At 40.5% G+C, this 15,658-nt stretch overlaps 1 protein-coding gene across 2 annotated transcripts; it reads left to right on the top strand.

Moving 5' to 3' along the window:
- Nucleotides 1–625: 625 nt before the first annotated feature.
- Nucleotides 626–15,286, top strand: efhc1 (EF-hand domain (C-terminal) containing 1). 2 transcript variants are annotated; one of them, XM_056269444.1, is made up of 10 exons: nt 626–1,402; nt 1,661–1,885; nt 2,111–2,398; nt 2,515–2,667; nt 2,757–2,949; nt 6,970–7,190; nt 7,827–7,967; nt 14,006–14,219; nt 14,302–14,433; nt 15,167–15,286. In XM_056269444.1, exons 1-10 carry the CDS (start codon nt 1,340–1,342, stop codon nt 15,202–15,204), a joined length of 1,668 nt encoding a protein of 555 aa, XP_056125419.1. In that variant the 5' UTR covers nt 626–1,339; the 3' UTR covers nt 15,205–15,286. The 2 variants fall into 2 exon arrangements, with proteins under 2 accessions (XP_056125419.1, XP_056125418.1); XM_056269443.1 differs by having other exon boundaries at nt 14,302–14,439; nt 15,167–15,285.
- The last annotated feature ends 372 nt before the right edge of the window (nt 15,287–15,658 follow it).

Here is a 15,658-nt window from a genome sequence, read left to right on the forward strand (position 1 = left end):
AAAGTTATAGAATTTTACATTTATTGTTATAAAAAATGCACAAATATAGTATTTACAATTTTTAAATGAATTATATATTTTCCAACACACGTTTACTCTAAAACTGTGAGAAAATCAAAGCCATAAATCTAAACAAGCTGTGTTTCAAATTTGAGGTTGATATCTCCAAAGAATGAGCTTTCAGTAAGATTTTGTTTGGGCGCAGTACCAAACGCTTCCACTAGATGAAATTTGCCTCCCATTAATTTCCAATGCGCTCATTTTTTATTGCGAACAATACAAGTGTGACTATTTTTTTTTCAGGACCATTGAACCTTTTCGAATCCTGTCCATGATTTTTTGTGTGCGTGTTCACATAGCAAGTGCCAAAACCTCTACCAAGTTTTGCACCATTCCGAAAAAAAAAAAAGTAAAATCTTTCGGTCAAAAATGCCTGAAGAGCACCAGAGGGTTGTTAATATTCTTAGAAATTGAATATTATATCAAAAGTGATTTAGGCCCCACAGAAAAAGTCAAAAGAAAATGTGGTCAAGAACTCAGCAGGTGTATATTTATTTAAATATTAAAGATAAAAAAAATTAAATAAGACATTTGATTGAAATTTTATAAAATGAAATAAATAAAATAAAAATAGCACATTTTCAGCAATACCTACAATTGATCCCGGATCTCTAACTATTGTTAAAAAAAAGACCGATTTTAATAGATTGATAAGATTCTGACAAAGCATTATAGTAAGTCATAAAAGTCTGGTAAAGCCTGTAGTCACCGTCCTCTCGCTGGAACCTTTATTTTTAGGAGCCCATGCCCACACAGCGTTCATTTTATAAGTAATATTTAAGGTTTTTATTCTCTTGACACTCAAACCAAGCCAAAACATGAAGTGACTCAACATTTGTATGCATGTGGATTGTTTGTTTGCACCTGAGCTCTTAAATCTTGTACAGCAGCAGGATGTTTGCGTTGTACACCATCACAGACTTGTTTGTTTACTGCTGTTGTTTTATTTTGCAGTAATATTTCAGCATGGCTTTTATAGGAATATCAGCTCATGTACAGAGCAGGACCTGTGCAAGGTTTTGTTTTGATTGTTATGGAGCTTTAAATAAACTGCATTGAATAAACTGAACTTATAGCGCCACCTGTTGGTGAATGATTCACATTGTGCATGAAAGGAATTGTTTACATCACCATGACTACTGCCAGTGTTTGTGGTCTCCATGGAGGCAGATATAAACAAACCTCCTCAGGGAAGAGCAGCAGTTCCCGTGAGAGAACAAGTTATATTAACTTATTTTGGTTACTTGCCTTTTAATATAGATTAGAGTAATTAGCCATTATGTCTATAAATACAACACATGGGCTTCCTTTCCTGCCAGGCAACACTTTTCGCAATTTAACGGTGAGAAACTTTCAAAGTTAATATGACCTTTAGGCCCATATTAACTTTGCTGTGTTGTTTTCTTTTGTAAAATCTAATTCTGCATTTTTAAATCTTTATAAATGTTCCTAAATGCAATTCTTAGATTCTTTTTGCTGGAAATTAATTATTCATTCTTTTTTTTTTCAAGGAGCATTATGTAAATGCACAGTATGTATGAGACATGCTGATATTATATTGTTATACATTTACCCATTATTTCTGTATGCTGTTCTTCAGAAATCCGCTTTCCACAGAGCTCAGACTCTTGATTTTAAGAACGGTTATGCTCTGCCCCGGCGGCCCGCGGTCGGTACAGGACAAGAGCCTCTTCTGTCAGTGAACATCAGTCACAGTGAGAGGAACCAGCTGATCAATGACATCCCGAACCTGACCTACGGTACAGACACACACCGACACCCACCGCTACAACACATACCGGCACACGCTGCTTATGACAAGAAGGTGAAGAGTCATCTATCTATTTATCTATATATATGCATCTATCTATCTATCTATCTATCTATCTATCTATCTATCTATCTATCTATCTATCTATCTATCTATCTATCTATCTATCTATCTATCTATCTATCTATCTATCTATCTATCTATCTATCTATCTATCTATCTATCTATCCATCTCGTTGAAACAGAACCAACCTCTCACCTTTACTCTTTGTCTTCCAGGTTCTGCGTTTTTACGGTTTCTTCCGGCAGGAAGTGTTGCACTCCCCAGATGAGCACTTTCGCGTTCGTCCGGTGGTGATTTATTATCACTTGGACGATGACAGCATGTGTGTGATCGAGCCACCGGTGGAAAACTCGGGAATTCCACAGGGAAAACTGATCAAACGGCAGAGGCTGATCAAAAACCAGCGCGGAGATCTTTACCATTGGAAAGACCTTAATGTTGGGATGGACATGAGTTTGTTTGGAATAGACTACAGGATAACACAGTGCGATGCCTTTACACAGGTACACACACACACTGACTATAGACTGCTGCTTCTGATGGTTAGGTTTGACTGAACGTGTGTGTGTGTGTGTGTGTGTGTGTGTGTGTGTGTGTGTGTGTGTGTGTGTGTGTGTAGGACTTCATGGAGAGTCAGGGAATAGTACTAAATGAGTCGGAGTCCATTCCCAGTGACCCGTACACCATCCGCCGCATTCAGACACAACAAACTCACATCACACCTTACGACCACAATCATCAGCTGGAGCGGTTCCTCGCCCTGGATCGACAGGTAAACAAACACACACACTCCTGTGTGTTCGCCCACACATCAATTAATTCTCTCACTCATCATTTCTGTGGTCTCGTGTGTATTTCCAGGTGCTGCGCTTCTTTGCGCTTTGGGACGACTCGGACTCTCTGTATGGAGAGAAACGGCCTGTAACGCTGCATTACTATCTTGTGGATGATTCTGTTGAGATCTGTGAGCATCACGAGGCCAACAGCGGCCGGGACCCATTCCCAGTTCTGCTCCGCAGACAGAGGGTTCCCAAACACATCAAACCAGCCTGTGGTGAGACCATAAACACACACAAGTCAAGACACATTCATCTGCATAGCGCTTTTCACAATACACATTACAGCATCCATCCATCCATCCATCTATCGATCTGTATAAAGTTGGACATACTTATACATCCAACTTTATTTAAAGAGCTGGACAATAATATAGTTAGTCACAATTTGTGACAAAAAAAAAGAAATGTAGTTGATATTTGCTTTATAGTCCTACTGTAGTACATACTGATTTACGGTAGTGACCTCTATGTATGTGGATAAAGTTGGATTTAGTATATCTTTTGGTTACTTTATATAGAGAGCTGTCAGAGCCGATAGCCTCGTGGGCAGCGCTCTGACATGTAGCGTGGTTGCGCTTCGGGGAACCCGAGTTCAAGTCCTGGTGTTGTGCCGAATCTCCCTGCCAAATTATTACCCTCCTCGTTGAGTCTGATATCTGATTACTTAATCCTAACCACAATCCTAATAATCTAGAAGGGTCAGAATTCGTTACAACACCGACTTGGGGACCTTTCCCGATTCCATTCCCCTCTTTCTCCCACTTCACTTCCTGTTGATTATCTACACTGTCCTGTCTCAATAAAGGCAAAAATTCAGTTACATTTTAGGAAGGGATGGTAATATCCCTTGGTTTATTGCACTTTCCTGAGATGAGTGAGAAACAGACGTGGAGGTACTAGGGATATAGGGAGGGAAGTACAAAGCTTCATTGGGGTTATCAGGTGGGCCCCCTATTTCCTTGGCATTTCGATGATATATGCCCACGACACCTCCAGAGTCCCAGCTGTGCCCCCCTCTGCTTTTACCCCACTCAGTGCCTCTGTTGTTACAGGGCCCAGCCGATATCCATCCTCTTAATCCAGAGCCACAGACTTGCTTGTTCAGCGGCGTTGGAGAGGGCCTTAACAGCTTGCCGTTGGGCTTGGTCTCAGATTCCTAAGTCCTTAAGAATTTTGATGACAGATTTACCAACAAAGCCTCGACAGCCAACCTCAACAGGGCAAACCTTTGCTTTCCAGCCACGTTGTTCCACGTCGGCTGCTAGCTCAGCATACTTAAAGGATTAGTTCACTTTTTAAAAAACTTTTGCTGATAATTTACTTACCCCCATGTCATCCAAGATGTCCATGTCTTTCTTTCTTCAGTCGAAAAGAAATTAATGTTTTTGATGAAAACATTCCAGGATTTTTCTCCATATAATGGACTTCAATGGTAGCCAAACCAAGGTCTAAATGACCGTTTCAGTTCAGCTTCAAAGGGCTTTAAACGATACCAGACGATGAATAAGGGTCTTATCTAGAGAAACGATCTGTCATTTCAAAAATAAATAAAAAAGTTAAAGTTTTATAGGCACAAATGCTCGCCTTGCGAACTCTCCTGTTCGAACTCGTTCATCAAAATGAACGAATCTTTTTTTGAGTCGTTGACTCGTTCATCAAAATGAACGAATCTTTTTTTGAGTCATTGACTCGGAAAAAGATTCGTTCATTTTGATGAACGAGTTCGAACAGGAGAGTTCGCAAGGCGAGCATTTGTGCCTATAAAACTTTAACTTTTTTATTTATTTTTTAAATGACCAATCGTTTCGCTAGATAAGACCCTTATTCATCGTCTGGTATTGTTTAAAGCCCTTTGAAGCTGCACTGAAACGGTCATTTAGACCTTGAACCGTTTGGTGCCCAGCAAAGTGCATTATATGGAGAAAAATCCTGGAATGTTTTCATCAAAAACATTAATTTCTTTTCGACTGAAGAAAGAAAGACATGGACATCTTGGATGACATGGGGGTGAGTAAATTATCAGCAAAAGTTTTTTTTAAAGTGAACTAATCCTTTAAGGCTCTTACGCTCATAGGCCTCCTCCACAGCATCCTTCCAGGGCACAGTAAGCTCTATGATATACACACGTCGGAGTGTGGAGGACCAAAGCACAAGGTCTGGTCTTAGACTAGTAACTACAATTTCGGGTGGGAAACGAAGCCTCTGGTTCAAGTTAGCTAACAGATTCCAGTCACAAGCTCCACCCAGCTGGCCAGTATCTGAGGTCTTCACTTTGACCTCCCTTGCCCCTACCCCCACAAACTCCTTTCTTGGAGCACGAAGACATAACGGAGGAGGTAAGGCATTGATGGAGGACCGTCCGGAGTCCAATGACGCTGCAAGACACTTCCGTACCTGGTTGTGCCTCCACTTATAGCGACCTTGCATCAAGCTTACCTTGCAGCCAACTAAGATGTGCTTCAGATTAGCTGGAGACGAACAAAGGGGGCGCCAAACTGTTGGTATCTCTTGTTTCCGCCACACCACTTTCATCAGCCTCCACAAAAAGGTAGGACATCTGGTGCATTTTTATACACCCTGTAGGGAACTCCATTGGGCCCAGGAGAGGAGGCAGCTCTTGCCTGACGCACAGTTCTTGTCACTTCATTCCACCAGGGAGGACTATCATACAGCTAATGTTCTGAAGCATGCAGTGGTGGCATGTCAGGTGGAAGTGTAATCTGCTCGCACTGCCGAATATCGGAGTGGGTGGTTTTTAAGTGAACATCTAACTCCTTCCTTGATGTTAAGAGTCTCCCACTCTTCTACTTTGTCAGCAGACTCTTCACAAACCTGAAGGGGTCTTTAAAGAAGTTTGTTCTTGCCCAATCTTTCTTTCTGTTCCTCATTCTTAGGCTCTCAGCTCTCCTTAACACCGTTAACCGCTTCTTTATTTCATCCTGCAAAAGATTTATTCCCTCCTTCTCCTCCTCTACTGCTTTCCTCCACTGTTTCTTAAGCTGCCTTCTATCCTTGACCAGCCGGTCGATCTCCCTCTGCCGTCTGGACTTAACAGGACTGGGCAATGTTTTCTCCCTCATCTCTACAACTCCATATCGCTCAGCTCCATAGGTGTAGATTATCTCTCCCATTTTTTCCAGTTTCTTTACTGTGCTTCCCACTCTTTTTTTTACAGGTTTTTGACAAGTGGCTCTCGCCCCTGGGTCTTGGTTTCAGTCGTAGGCTGGGGTAGATTAGCCCTGCTGGACTCTTCTGTGCTTGACTCCTCCGCTTCTGGGACAGGGGGGTTGATGTCCTGCAGACTTTGGGGGTTTTCCTGCTGCTTCACTTCACTTGACTTACTCGACTTACTTCTCAAGAAGTAGTGGTCGATGCAGGGTCCTTGTCCCTGCGTCTTTACACACTTATTGCGGCCTTGGTGTATTTTAAGGCCTGCAACAGAATGTTACCTTAGCTCAGCCACAACTGCAACTCTTGAGCTTATTGTCTTGAGTAGATTTTATAGACTCAGGTTTAGTGCTGATCATTACTCTCATTGTCTGTTCCGTTCCGAGGTCAATTACAATATTGTCTACCGAGGAGTCATCTCCCACCCCCGCTCTCGCTGACTCTAGAGGTATTTTCTTCCTTGATCTACTCGTAGCCATGAATGGGTAAATATAGAGCTGTGCAATATATAGTTCTGTCATGAAACTCTAGATAGCACAGGCTGATAGGTCCTTAACTGCTCTATCAGTAGCCAATGAGCTCGCTGCTCAACCTTCAAATACTGTTCAGCATTTTCTGGAACAGTTGCAGCGCACTTTCAGAAATCCTCCACCTCCCCCAGCTCCACCTGTATATATCTGCTAAGGGTAATTCATGTACGCTATATTGTACAGCAGCAGCATGTCTTACTTGCTCACAGCATCACATCTCGTACAGTATGTATTGGCAGAAGCAATTCCTATGCTTGCTCTGAAGCAGCAGCAGCAATAACAGCAGCAGATCAATTTCCGCCGTGACCAAACATATCAACATTGTCATATCCATTACCATGCCAAACACTCATAGAGTTGTCACGACCGAAATATAGTTTACAGAACTAATTTTAACACAGAGACAAACCTGCTTCAGTTTTGTTGCTTTTTATGTTTATAGAAGTTTGGACACAATAAATGACTAAATTCATATTTCACATGACATAATCAATATATTAACACAGAATCCTGAAACATCTCTCTTTCTTGACTCAGAGCCATTCCCCAGCAGTGTTCTGGAAGTTTCCCCTCATGATGTGGAGGAGTATTTCTCTCCTCAAGACTTCAGGGTCGGTGAGGAGGTCCTGCTGATGGGGAGGCGCTTCCTGCTGTATGACTGTGACAACTTCACCCGGAAATACTTTCAGAAGAATCACCCCGACATCTTGCTAAAACCGTTTACTGTTGACACTAGGACACCACAAGAGATCAAGAGGGTAAGATACATTCTCTTGATTGGGCTAATCTCATCTAAAAGTTAAATTATATTTAGTATGCAAAAGTGATATATCTGGCACTTTCCACATATAGGGTACACTCATGTTCTAAGTTTGCGCCACAGTCGTCTTGGACTTTCTGACATATAGTGGTGTGAATGAAGCATCGCGCAAATGTTTTCAATTAGCGATGCCATTGCAGAAATACACCATTCAGAGTCAGCAGCTATGATTAATGCATTATCCCACTCATCTTTTCAGCAAATGGTCTTCTTTAAAAAAGAAAAGAAAAAAATATTATTAACAAAATAAAAATTGATTATTTAATGTTTGTACATTTTCAGAATATAACAAAATGTTGCAAAAATGACTTTTATAAATAAATGGTACTTTTTTTTTCTTTTCTTTGTTTGCTTAAACGCTAATTAATTACTGAAAAATACACAAAAAGGCCTATTTTGTACCCTATTCACGGAAAATGACCTTATATTTTCTATCCAGACTGTTTTTTAGGTAAATTATGTGTTTCATTATCCTTCCCTCCATCTCTTCATCCATATATTCAGTCTGTCCATGAGTTTTCTGAAAGAACGCATGATTTTTATTTTGGTGATGATGTGTCATGTTGTCACGCAGGTAATTCCTCCGTATAACGGCTTCGGTTCTCTGGAGGACTCGTTACAGAACTGTCTGTCTCTGGTTCCTGAACCGCCCAAGAAAGATGTGATCAAACTGCTGGAGAACGACCACAAAGTCCTGCGTTACGCCGCACGGCTGGTGAGAATGCACCTTATTTGCATAATCTTCAAACGGACTATTGTGCTAAAACAACGCAGACAGCGTGAGCAAATAAACATTTGTTCTAAAGTGGTCTGGAATACTCAATTCTGATTCGTGATTTGAGGAATCATCCGCTCTACCGGTACTACTTTCATGTGTTTCGTATCACTCCGCGGACTCGCACTCCTTTTTTAATACAATGGCAACAGGCGCCATATTCCGTGTTTGCAATGAAAATCATTGTGACTTTAAAGGTAGGGTAGGCAATTTTCGGAGACATTAGCTGGTTGTTTTGGTTCAGGAGGAACTGTTAAAGGTGGCTGCTGTTTCGGTTGCACTGACGTCTGTCTAAGTCTAACTCATAGCATCAAACGCGATGATAATGTGTTATGTCTGCGCGAGCAATACATACATTGACAGGCAGGTAGCAAAGACAGGTAGGACAAAGACAAAGACAGGCATGGAGCAAATGCAATGATTGGACAAATATGTCATGGTCCTACGCCTTCCACAGATTATATATCTATCTATCTATCTATCTATAAATTACAGGAACGTCTGTCTGTCTGTCTGTTAATCGAATATCTCTCGAACCGTTAGTCCGATGGATTTCAAACTTGACAGGTGTCTTGCTACGGGCATGCGTAAGTGCAGTGCCGAGTTTGACATTGTTTGGATTAGAAATGCAAAAGATATCGTTAAATATATCAGTAAAAGAAGCACACATTAAAGTTGTGGTTTAAAAATAAACATTCTGACATTAGAGAGGGTTGTGGTTTAAAAATTGTACAAATAAACATTCTGTCAGCTAAACATTAAGTCAGCTACACTGTTTACTTCTGAAGTAAAAAAAAAAAAAATTTTCGAGAACTGTAGAAATTCTTTTCAAGGTTGTTATTATACATTTATTACAATGTAATTATACATTGTTTACAGTGTTATTATATATTTATTACAATGTAATTATACATTGTGTGGAACAACGTAAGATGGGCTGGCAAGACCTTTGGTCAATGGAAGAGAGTAGGATCAGTTTCCTTATTAGGTCAACATATGATGTTCTCCCATCACCGCAGAACCTAAACCTCTGGGTAGGAGAGGATCCCTCTTGTCCTTTGTGTTCATCACCTGCCACATTAAGGCACATTTTGACAGGATGTAAGGTGGCTCTTAGCCAAGGTCGGTTTACTTGGCGCTAGGGATGTAACGATTCACTCATCTCACGATGCGATACGATTCACAATACTGGTTTCACGATACGATTTTCTCTCGATTTTTTTAACAAATGAGATTTAAGACAAAAGTGTCCCTTTTATTATTTCTCAGACAAAATGCTGCACATTTCTTTTTAATTTAAAAAAATATTTGTCAAATAATAAAACTACATTAAAAAGATTCCCTTCAAGGTTGTTTCAACTCAGTCTTCCTGTCTGTTTGGTCAAGAGGCTGGACACTGGTACCTTCGCACACTATGTAAAAGACTGTGTAAAATTAGTACCAGATTGACAGGGGTTTTACATTGTAATAAAGGCAAGATTCTAATTTTGTTATAATTTGTATCATTACACTAGTAAGAGTTAAAAAAACACATTTAGAGAAAGAGGTAGTAAAATAAATACAACACCTGGTTGCCACGGAAACACCGATGCACCTTGTGATCTCCGTGGCTCTCGCAATTGTCGTATTAATAACTTTTACATGAAAACGGAGGTGACTGGTGCTTCACACGGTGGGGATTATTATTAGTCTACGGAAAGTCAAAATGCCGCCACACCTCCGATTTGAATGAGTCAACGTCAACATCTACGCTTGCCGTCGCCATGTCTACTGTTTGACGGCGCGTGCACACCGGTCTATGGCACACACTGGCGCGGCGCGAGCGGAGCAAACCGAGCGTTTTCAGTTCATTCGTATGGAAGTTGAGCTTGGCTCACACAAGATCAAGTTCCATGAATTAAGTGAAAACACTCGCTAGCTTCACGCCAGTCAGTGTGTGCTCGCTGCTATTGTGCCTGTAAAGCGAGGTTTACAACTTCACAGTAGGCTATACAGTAAACGCGAAAAATAAACAATGAGTCCGCACACCAGAAAATGCTCCTAAGTGAATTTAATAGTTGCTCACCACGTGTAACGTTTCGGGCCCAAGCCCTTCATCAGACAGTAAATGCGCCCTGCTGTTTAAAACGTGTATCGCGATTCGTTTAACATTTCAACCGACTTGAATCGTCACACATATTTATCGATTTTCAACCGGTTGCGAGTGAATCGTTACATCCCTACTTGGCGCCATGACCAAGTACTGCGATGTTTGGCTTTAGCATTAAAAGGCAAGCGTAACATGACCAATAAGTTGCCACCTGTTCTAGCAAGACATTACACGCAGAAGACAATATTCCTCCGCCCAGGCGAGCAACCACCAAGAAAAAGTGTTAACACCAATTCTCGCCCAGGACAACTGGAAGCTGCTAGGGACTGGAAGATGCTGGCTGATCTTGATCAACGGCTTATTTTTCCACCTGAGATTGCCACCACTAACCTACGACCAGATATTGTTTTGTGGTCTGGATCAGCACGCATTGTTCAACTGATAGAGTTAACAGTGCCATGGGAGGATGCGGTAGATGAGGCATATGAGAGGAAGAAACTGCGGTATGCTCATCTGGCCACTGAAGCAGAACAGTGAGGTTGGAGAGTCCAGGTTTATCCAGTGGAAGTGGGTTGTCGAGGTTTTGTGGCACACTCTACAACCCGGTTCCTCAGAGACATCGGATTCAGCGGCCAAGAGTTGCGTCGCACAGTAAAGAACTTATCTGAAGCAGCAGAAAGGAGCAGCAACTGGCTGTGGTTGAGACGGAAAGATTCTAGCTGGCTGTGTGCAGGCCGCCACGCTACGGTTTCGTAGAATTCTTGAAAACTTGAAGAGTCTGTTGGTTTATTTGTATACGTTCCTGTGGATATTGCGTGAATGGCGGGTGGTTGGGCAGATATTGTGTTTTGCGGTAGGTGGTATGCCATATGGAACCGTTGTCCACTGAAACTGCATATTAACGCACCAGTGGGGCTCGACAGCCTTAGTCAAACGGGTTGGCGCGTATGGTCGGGTTGCGGAGAGATTGTGAGATTGTGGTTAGGTCTCAGCAGCAGGAGGGATGTAGAGGTCAGTAAGCTGGACTGAGTTAAGTGGGGGACGGAGGGGGGTGACTCTGGGACGCCAGAGTCACTGTCGAGTAGGGTTGGGTACCGAAACTCGGTGCCAATAGGGAACCGGTTCCGACGTAAACGGTAGTAATCAGACCGAATAAGAACGAAAATTTCGGTGCCTGATTTCGGTGCCTAACTTCATTAGGCACACACCACACACACACACACACACACAAGGTCTCTCGCTCTCCCTCTCTCCGCCGTGCGTGTGCTACACAGTTTGGAGCACAGTTTCTTCTGTCTCGCATGCGCGCTCTTTCTCACAAGGTTTGGCTGCATTTCACGTGTAAAATTACGTGTCAGAACGCCCTCTGGGTGTGCCGATCTGCCGATAGTCTGAATCCCATATAGAATCAAGCCAATTCATTGGCTGATGGCGCGGGCGCCGCATCGACGCACTTACGTCGTCATACTATGTTGGCGCGCGCGCGCCATCTGCTCCTCAGATTTCTCTGCCGAAAAAGGAAGCTGGTCGGCAGCGCGAGGAGCTTGGCAGCGTCCCGTTCCCTATTGAGAGATATGTTACACCAACCAGAGATGTTCTCTTTCATAGGTTCACTCAACGCTGCGTAGCTAAGAAGCAGTGGATTTGTATTTGTAGGCTGCTGTATCACGTGCCGTTTGAACTGACGCGCTACAGCGATCTGTCACATTTCAAAGAGCCAAAACGTTATTTATTGTGTGAATCTCGTAAAAATATTGACAGAATCTGACAGCTGTGGATTTGTTCCATATCAAAAGTAACCTTCTCTGTCTTGTCTGTCAGTGTCCTCTTTGTCCGCGATTTTTCTGTGTGAAAAGGGTCATTTGCGTGAGTCTCACGGTCAATGCGTGAGAGTTGGTAGCTCTGCCTGCTAGTAATCTCTATTAATCTCCAGTATTATTACATTGTTTGATACAATATTGTTTTATTTGATATTATGTAAATATGAATTTTTATTTTATATTGGTTTTATTATTACCATATGTTACTTGTATTTATATTGTTTAAAGATTTAAGTTAATATTGTGTCCAGTTTGGCCCTGTAAATTAAAGGGTATTATTTTTTGATAAAGTGTGTGCGGTTTCATTTTCTTAAGTACCGATTTAAGAACCGTTTAAGCACCGGAACCGTTTAAAAAATACCGAGTAGGTACTGGAATCGGATAAAACCCAAACGATACCCAACCCTACTGTCGAGCCCTCTTGAGGTGTCGTGGGCTAGTCGAGGAAACACTGAGGACGGAAGGTGCCCACTTGAAGACCCTAGAGATGTCCCCTACTCGGCTCAATCCAGACGGTTGTCGAGCTGGTCCTGTAGTTGCAGCCGTCGCGTGTGCTGACGCGCCAAGTACACTGCAGCCGTTAACGCCGGACAGAAGGGGAGTCACACCACCATATGGAAAGAAGCGTAAATGGATGGAGAAGCATAGTTTACTGTAAAGCTACGTCTTAGTTTTGCTTATCTTGGCGAAAGCCGTGTACAAATCAGCATGAAGTTTTAACATCTACTCTCGTGAAATGGAAACCTTACATTTATTATAGTGTTATTATACATTTATTACAGTGTTATTATACATTTGTTACAATGTAATTATACATTTATTACAGTGTAATTATACATTTGTTACATTATTATTATTATACATTTGTTACATTATTATTATTATTATTATACATTTGTTACATTATTTTGTTAAATTATTCTTTTTGAAAAAAGTAGCGATTCTTTTAGAAAAAGTAGCAATTCTTTTTTGAAAAAGTAGCGATTAATTTTTGAAAAAGTAGCGATTCATTTTTGAGTATCGATTCACTTTTGAAAAAGTATCGATTCACTTTTGAAAAAGTAGCGATTAATTTTTGAAAAAGTAGCGATTCACTTTCGAAAAAGTATCGATTCACCTTCGAAAAAGTAGTGATTCATTTTTGAAAAAGTAGCGATTCTTTTCTGAAAAAGTAGCGATTCTTTTTGAAAAAGTAGCGATTCTTTTTTTTTTTTTTAAAGTATCGATTCACTTTTGAAAAAGTAGCGATTCATTTTTGAGTATCGATTCTTTTTTGAAAAAGTATAGATTCACTTTTGAAAAAGTAGCGATTCATTTTTGAAAAAGTATAGATTCATTTTTTTTAAAGTAGCGATTCACTTCCAAAAAAGTATCGATTCACTTTCGAAAAAGTAGCGATTAGTTTTTGAAAAAGTAGCGATTCTTTTTTTTTAAGTAGCGATTCACTTTTGAAAAAGTAGCGATTCATTTTTGAGTATCAATTCTTTTTTGAAAAAGTATAGATTCACTTTTGAAAAAGTAGCGATTCATTTTTGAAAAAGTATAGATTCACTTCCGAAAAAGTAGCGATTCATTTTTGAAAAAGTAGCGATTTAACTGAATCTGTAAGTCAGCTACACTGTTTAATTCTGAATATTAGATTTTATTCTGCTGCGCTTAACGTTAGTGTAAAAGTAGCTTAGGCTATTCAGCAACTCAAACATACCAAATCAACAATTACTAAAAACTGATTTTGCACGGGCATTGCACTGGTATATATAAATACATTTGATCCACTTAACTTGGTGAATGCTATCAGACAAATCACCTACCCTGCCTTTAATAGGAGTAATATTGCTGCTGTGTTCGTCTTGTTGTTAGGCCAATTGTTTTGTTTAGTTGGTATAAGATTTAAGATAATATACAGGTAAAATTATCACATAAATATTACATCAATATTACATGTCCACAAATGTATTGATTTATTTAAGTAGCTTTCACTTGCATCAGGTCCTGTTCATCATGTCAAGGTTTATTTTGCGAAAATGACTACATTATTTCTTATATATCAATGTTATCATCCTCCTTAGGATTCCCAGAATCCCCTGGATGAGGGACGGCGCTTCGTTCTGTCTTACTACCTGTCTGATGACATGATCGGCATCTTTGAGAAATCCGCACATAATTCCGGCATCATCGGAGGAAAATTCCTAGAGAAGACTCGTGTCCCAAAACCAGGAAGCACGGTAGAAAACCCAGAATACTACGGACCAGCAGACTTCGCTATTGGAGCTACTGTGGAAGGTATAGATCGGAGACGAGACTTCCTGTGAATCGTCACACTTTTTTTCTTATGCTTATGTGTTCTTTCTGCTCTCCTTTGCAGTGTTTGGCCACCGGTTTGTCCTGACGGATGCTGATCGTTACGTGTCAAGTTATCTGGAGTCACTGTCCCATCACATCCCTGAACACACACTGTCTTCACTGAGACAGAAGACCTCAGACCAGGACGAGCAACGTGAAGGTAAAAAATATGTTTGGTTATGTGGTTTTTGCAACTACAGCCTTTCGGTTACATCTTTAACCAAGTGAAAAGGGGCAATGCACTATTCATGAAGTTCACCCAAAAATGAAAATTCTGTCATTAATTACTCACCCTTACGTTGTTTCAAACCTGTAAGATTTTCGTTCATCTTTAGGAACACAAGTGAAGATCTTTTTGATTGAAATCTGAGAGCTTTCTGTCTCTCCGTTGACAACTACCACTTTGATACTTAAAAAAAGTTCATAGAGATCGTAAAACGAATCCATATGAATTGAGCGGTTTAGTTCAAATTTTCTGAAGAGACTCGATCGCTTTATATGATGAACAGATTTCATTTAGTTTTTTTTTCACGTTTAAACATTCATCAATACACACATCAGTTGTGGTAAACGGAAGCTCAAGCATGTTCGCTTGAACCAATGAGGCTCATTCTTGTATGTTAAGCTTCCGCAAGGACCATTGAGGTTTGTTATCGGGCGTATAAACTGCTCAATTCACATGGATTAGTTTTACAATCTCTTCATGAACCTTTTGAAGATTCAAAGTGGTAGTTGCGTAGCTGTCAGAGGGACAGAAAGCTCTCAGATGATTTCATCAAAAATATCTTCATTTGTGTTCTGAAGATGAATGGAAAGTCTTGCGTGTTTGGAACAACATGAGGGTAATTGAGTTTCACAAGAAATCTTATTGAATGTTCTCTTCACAGCTGAGACAGATGGAGCTCCAGACCTCCTCCAGAGCTGAAATCTGCTGAGCAGTTCTGTCCGGTATAATGCTACCAACCCTCAAGACAGCAACAGATATCATCTGTGAAAATGACTTTTTTGTTTGTGCTTTTGGATGTTGTGTTTTTCCATGTCTTGTGATGTAAATGTGCAATAAAGACAGAGCAAAACAAGCATTTGTAAAATTAGTGTTATTGGGGTAATAATCTTTTACGTATGAACCTTGGACTTAGATTTATGAAAATCTTAAAGGTATAGTTCACCCAAAAATAATTAAGTCTGTCATTAATTACTCAACAAGAAAGACTTTTTGTTCATCTTCAGAAAATTAAGATCTTTTTGATAAAATCTGAGAGCTGTCTGTTTCTCCATTGACGGCTATGAAAATTGAGCTCCATTGAGCTTTCATGCAAAAAAAAAAAAAGGTATTTAGTATAAATTTGTTTTCAGTTTATGCTCGTTTTTATTTTTAG

The sequence above is a fragment of the Rhinichthys klamathensis genome, unplaced genomic scaffold, assembly GCF_029890125.1.
Source record: "Rhinichthys klamathensis goyatoka isolate OS25496 unplaced genomic scaffold, OSU_Roscu_1.1 h1tg000281l_1, whole genome shotgun sequence".
NCBI classification, from domain to species: Eukaryota; Metazoa; Chordata; class Actinopteri; order Cypriniformes; family Leuciscidae; genus Rhinichthys; species Rhinichthys klamathensis.

What these genes read in the sequence shown, in the direction of transcription:
- efhc1 (XM_056269443.1), top strand. Translation starts at nt 1,340, where the DNA reads ATGTCTATAAATACAACACATGGGCTTCCTTTCCTGCCAGGCAACACT. An exon ending in AGTGCGATGCCTTTACACAG is followed by an intron (nt 2,399 to 2,514) that starts GTACACACACAC and finishes GTGTGTGTGTAG; the next exon opens with GACTTCATGGAGAGTCAGGG. An exon ending in ACACATCAAACCAGCCTGTG is followed by an intron (nt 2,950 to 6,969) that starts GTGAGACCATAA and finishes TTCTTGACTCAG; the next exon opens with AGCCATTCCCCAGCAGTGTT.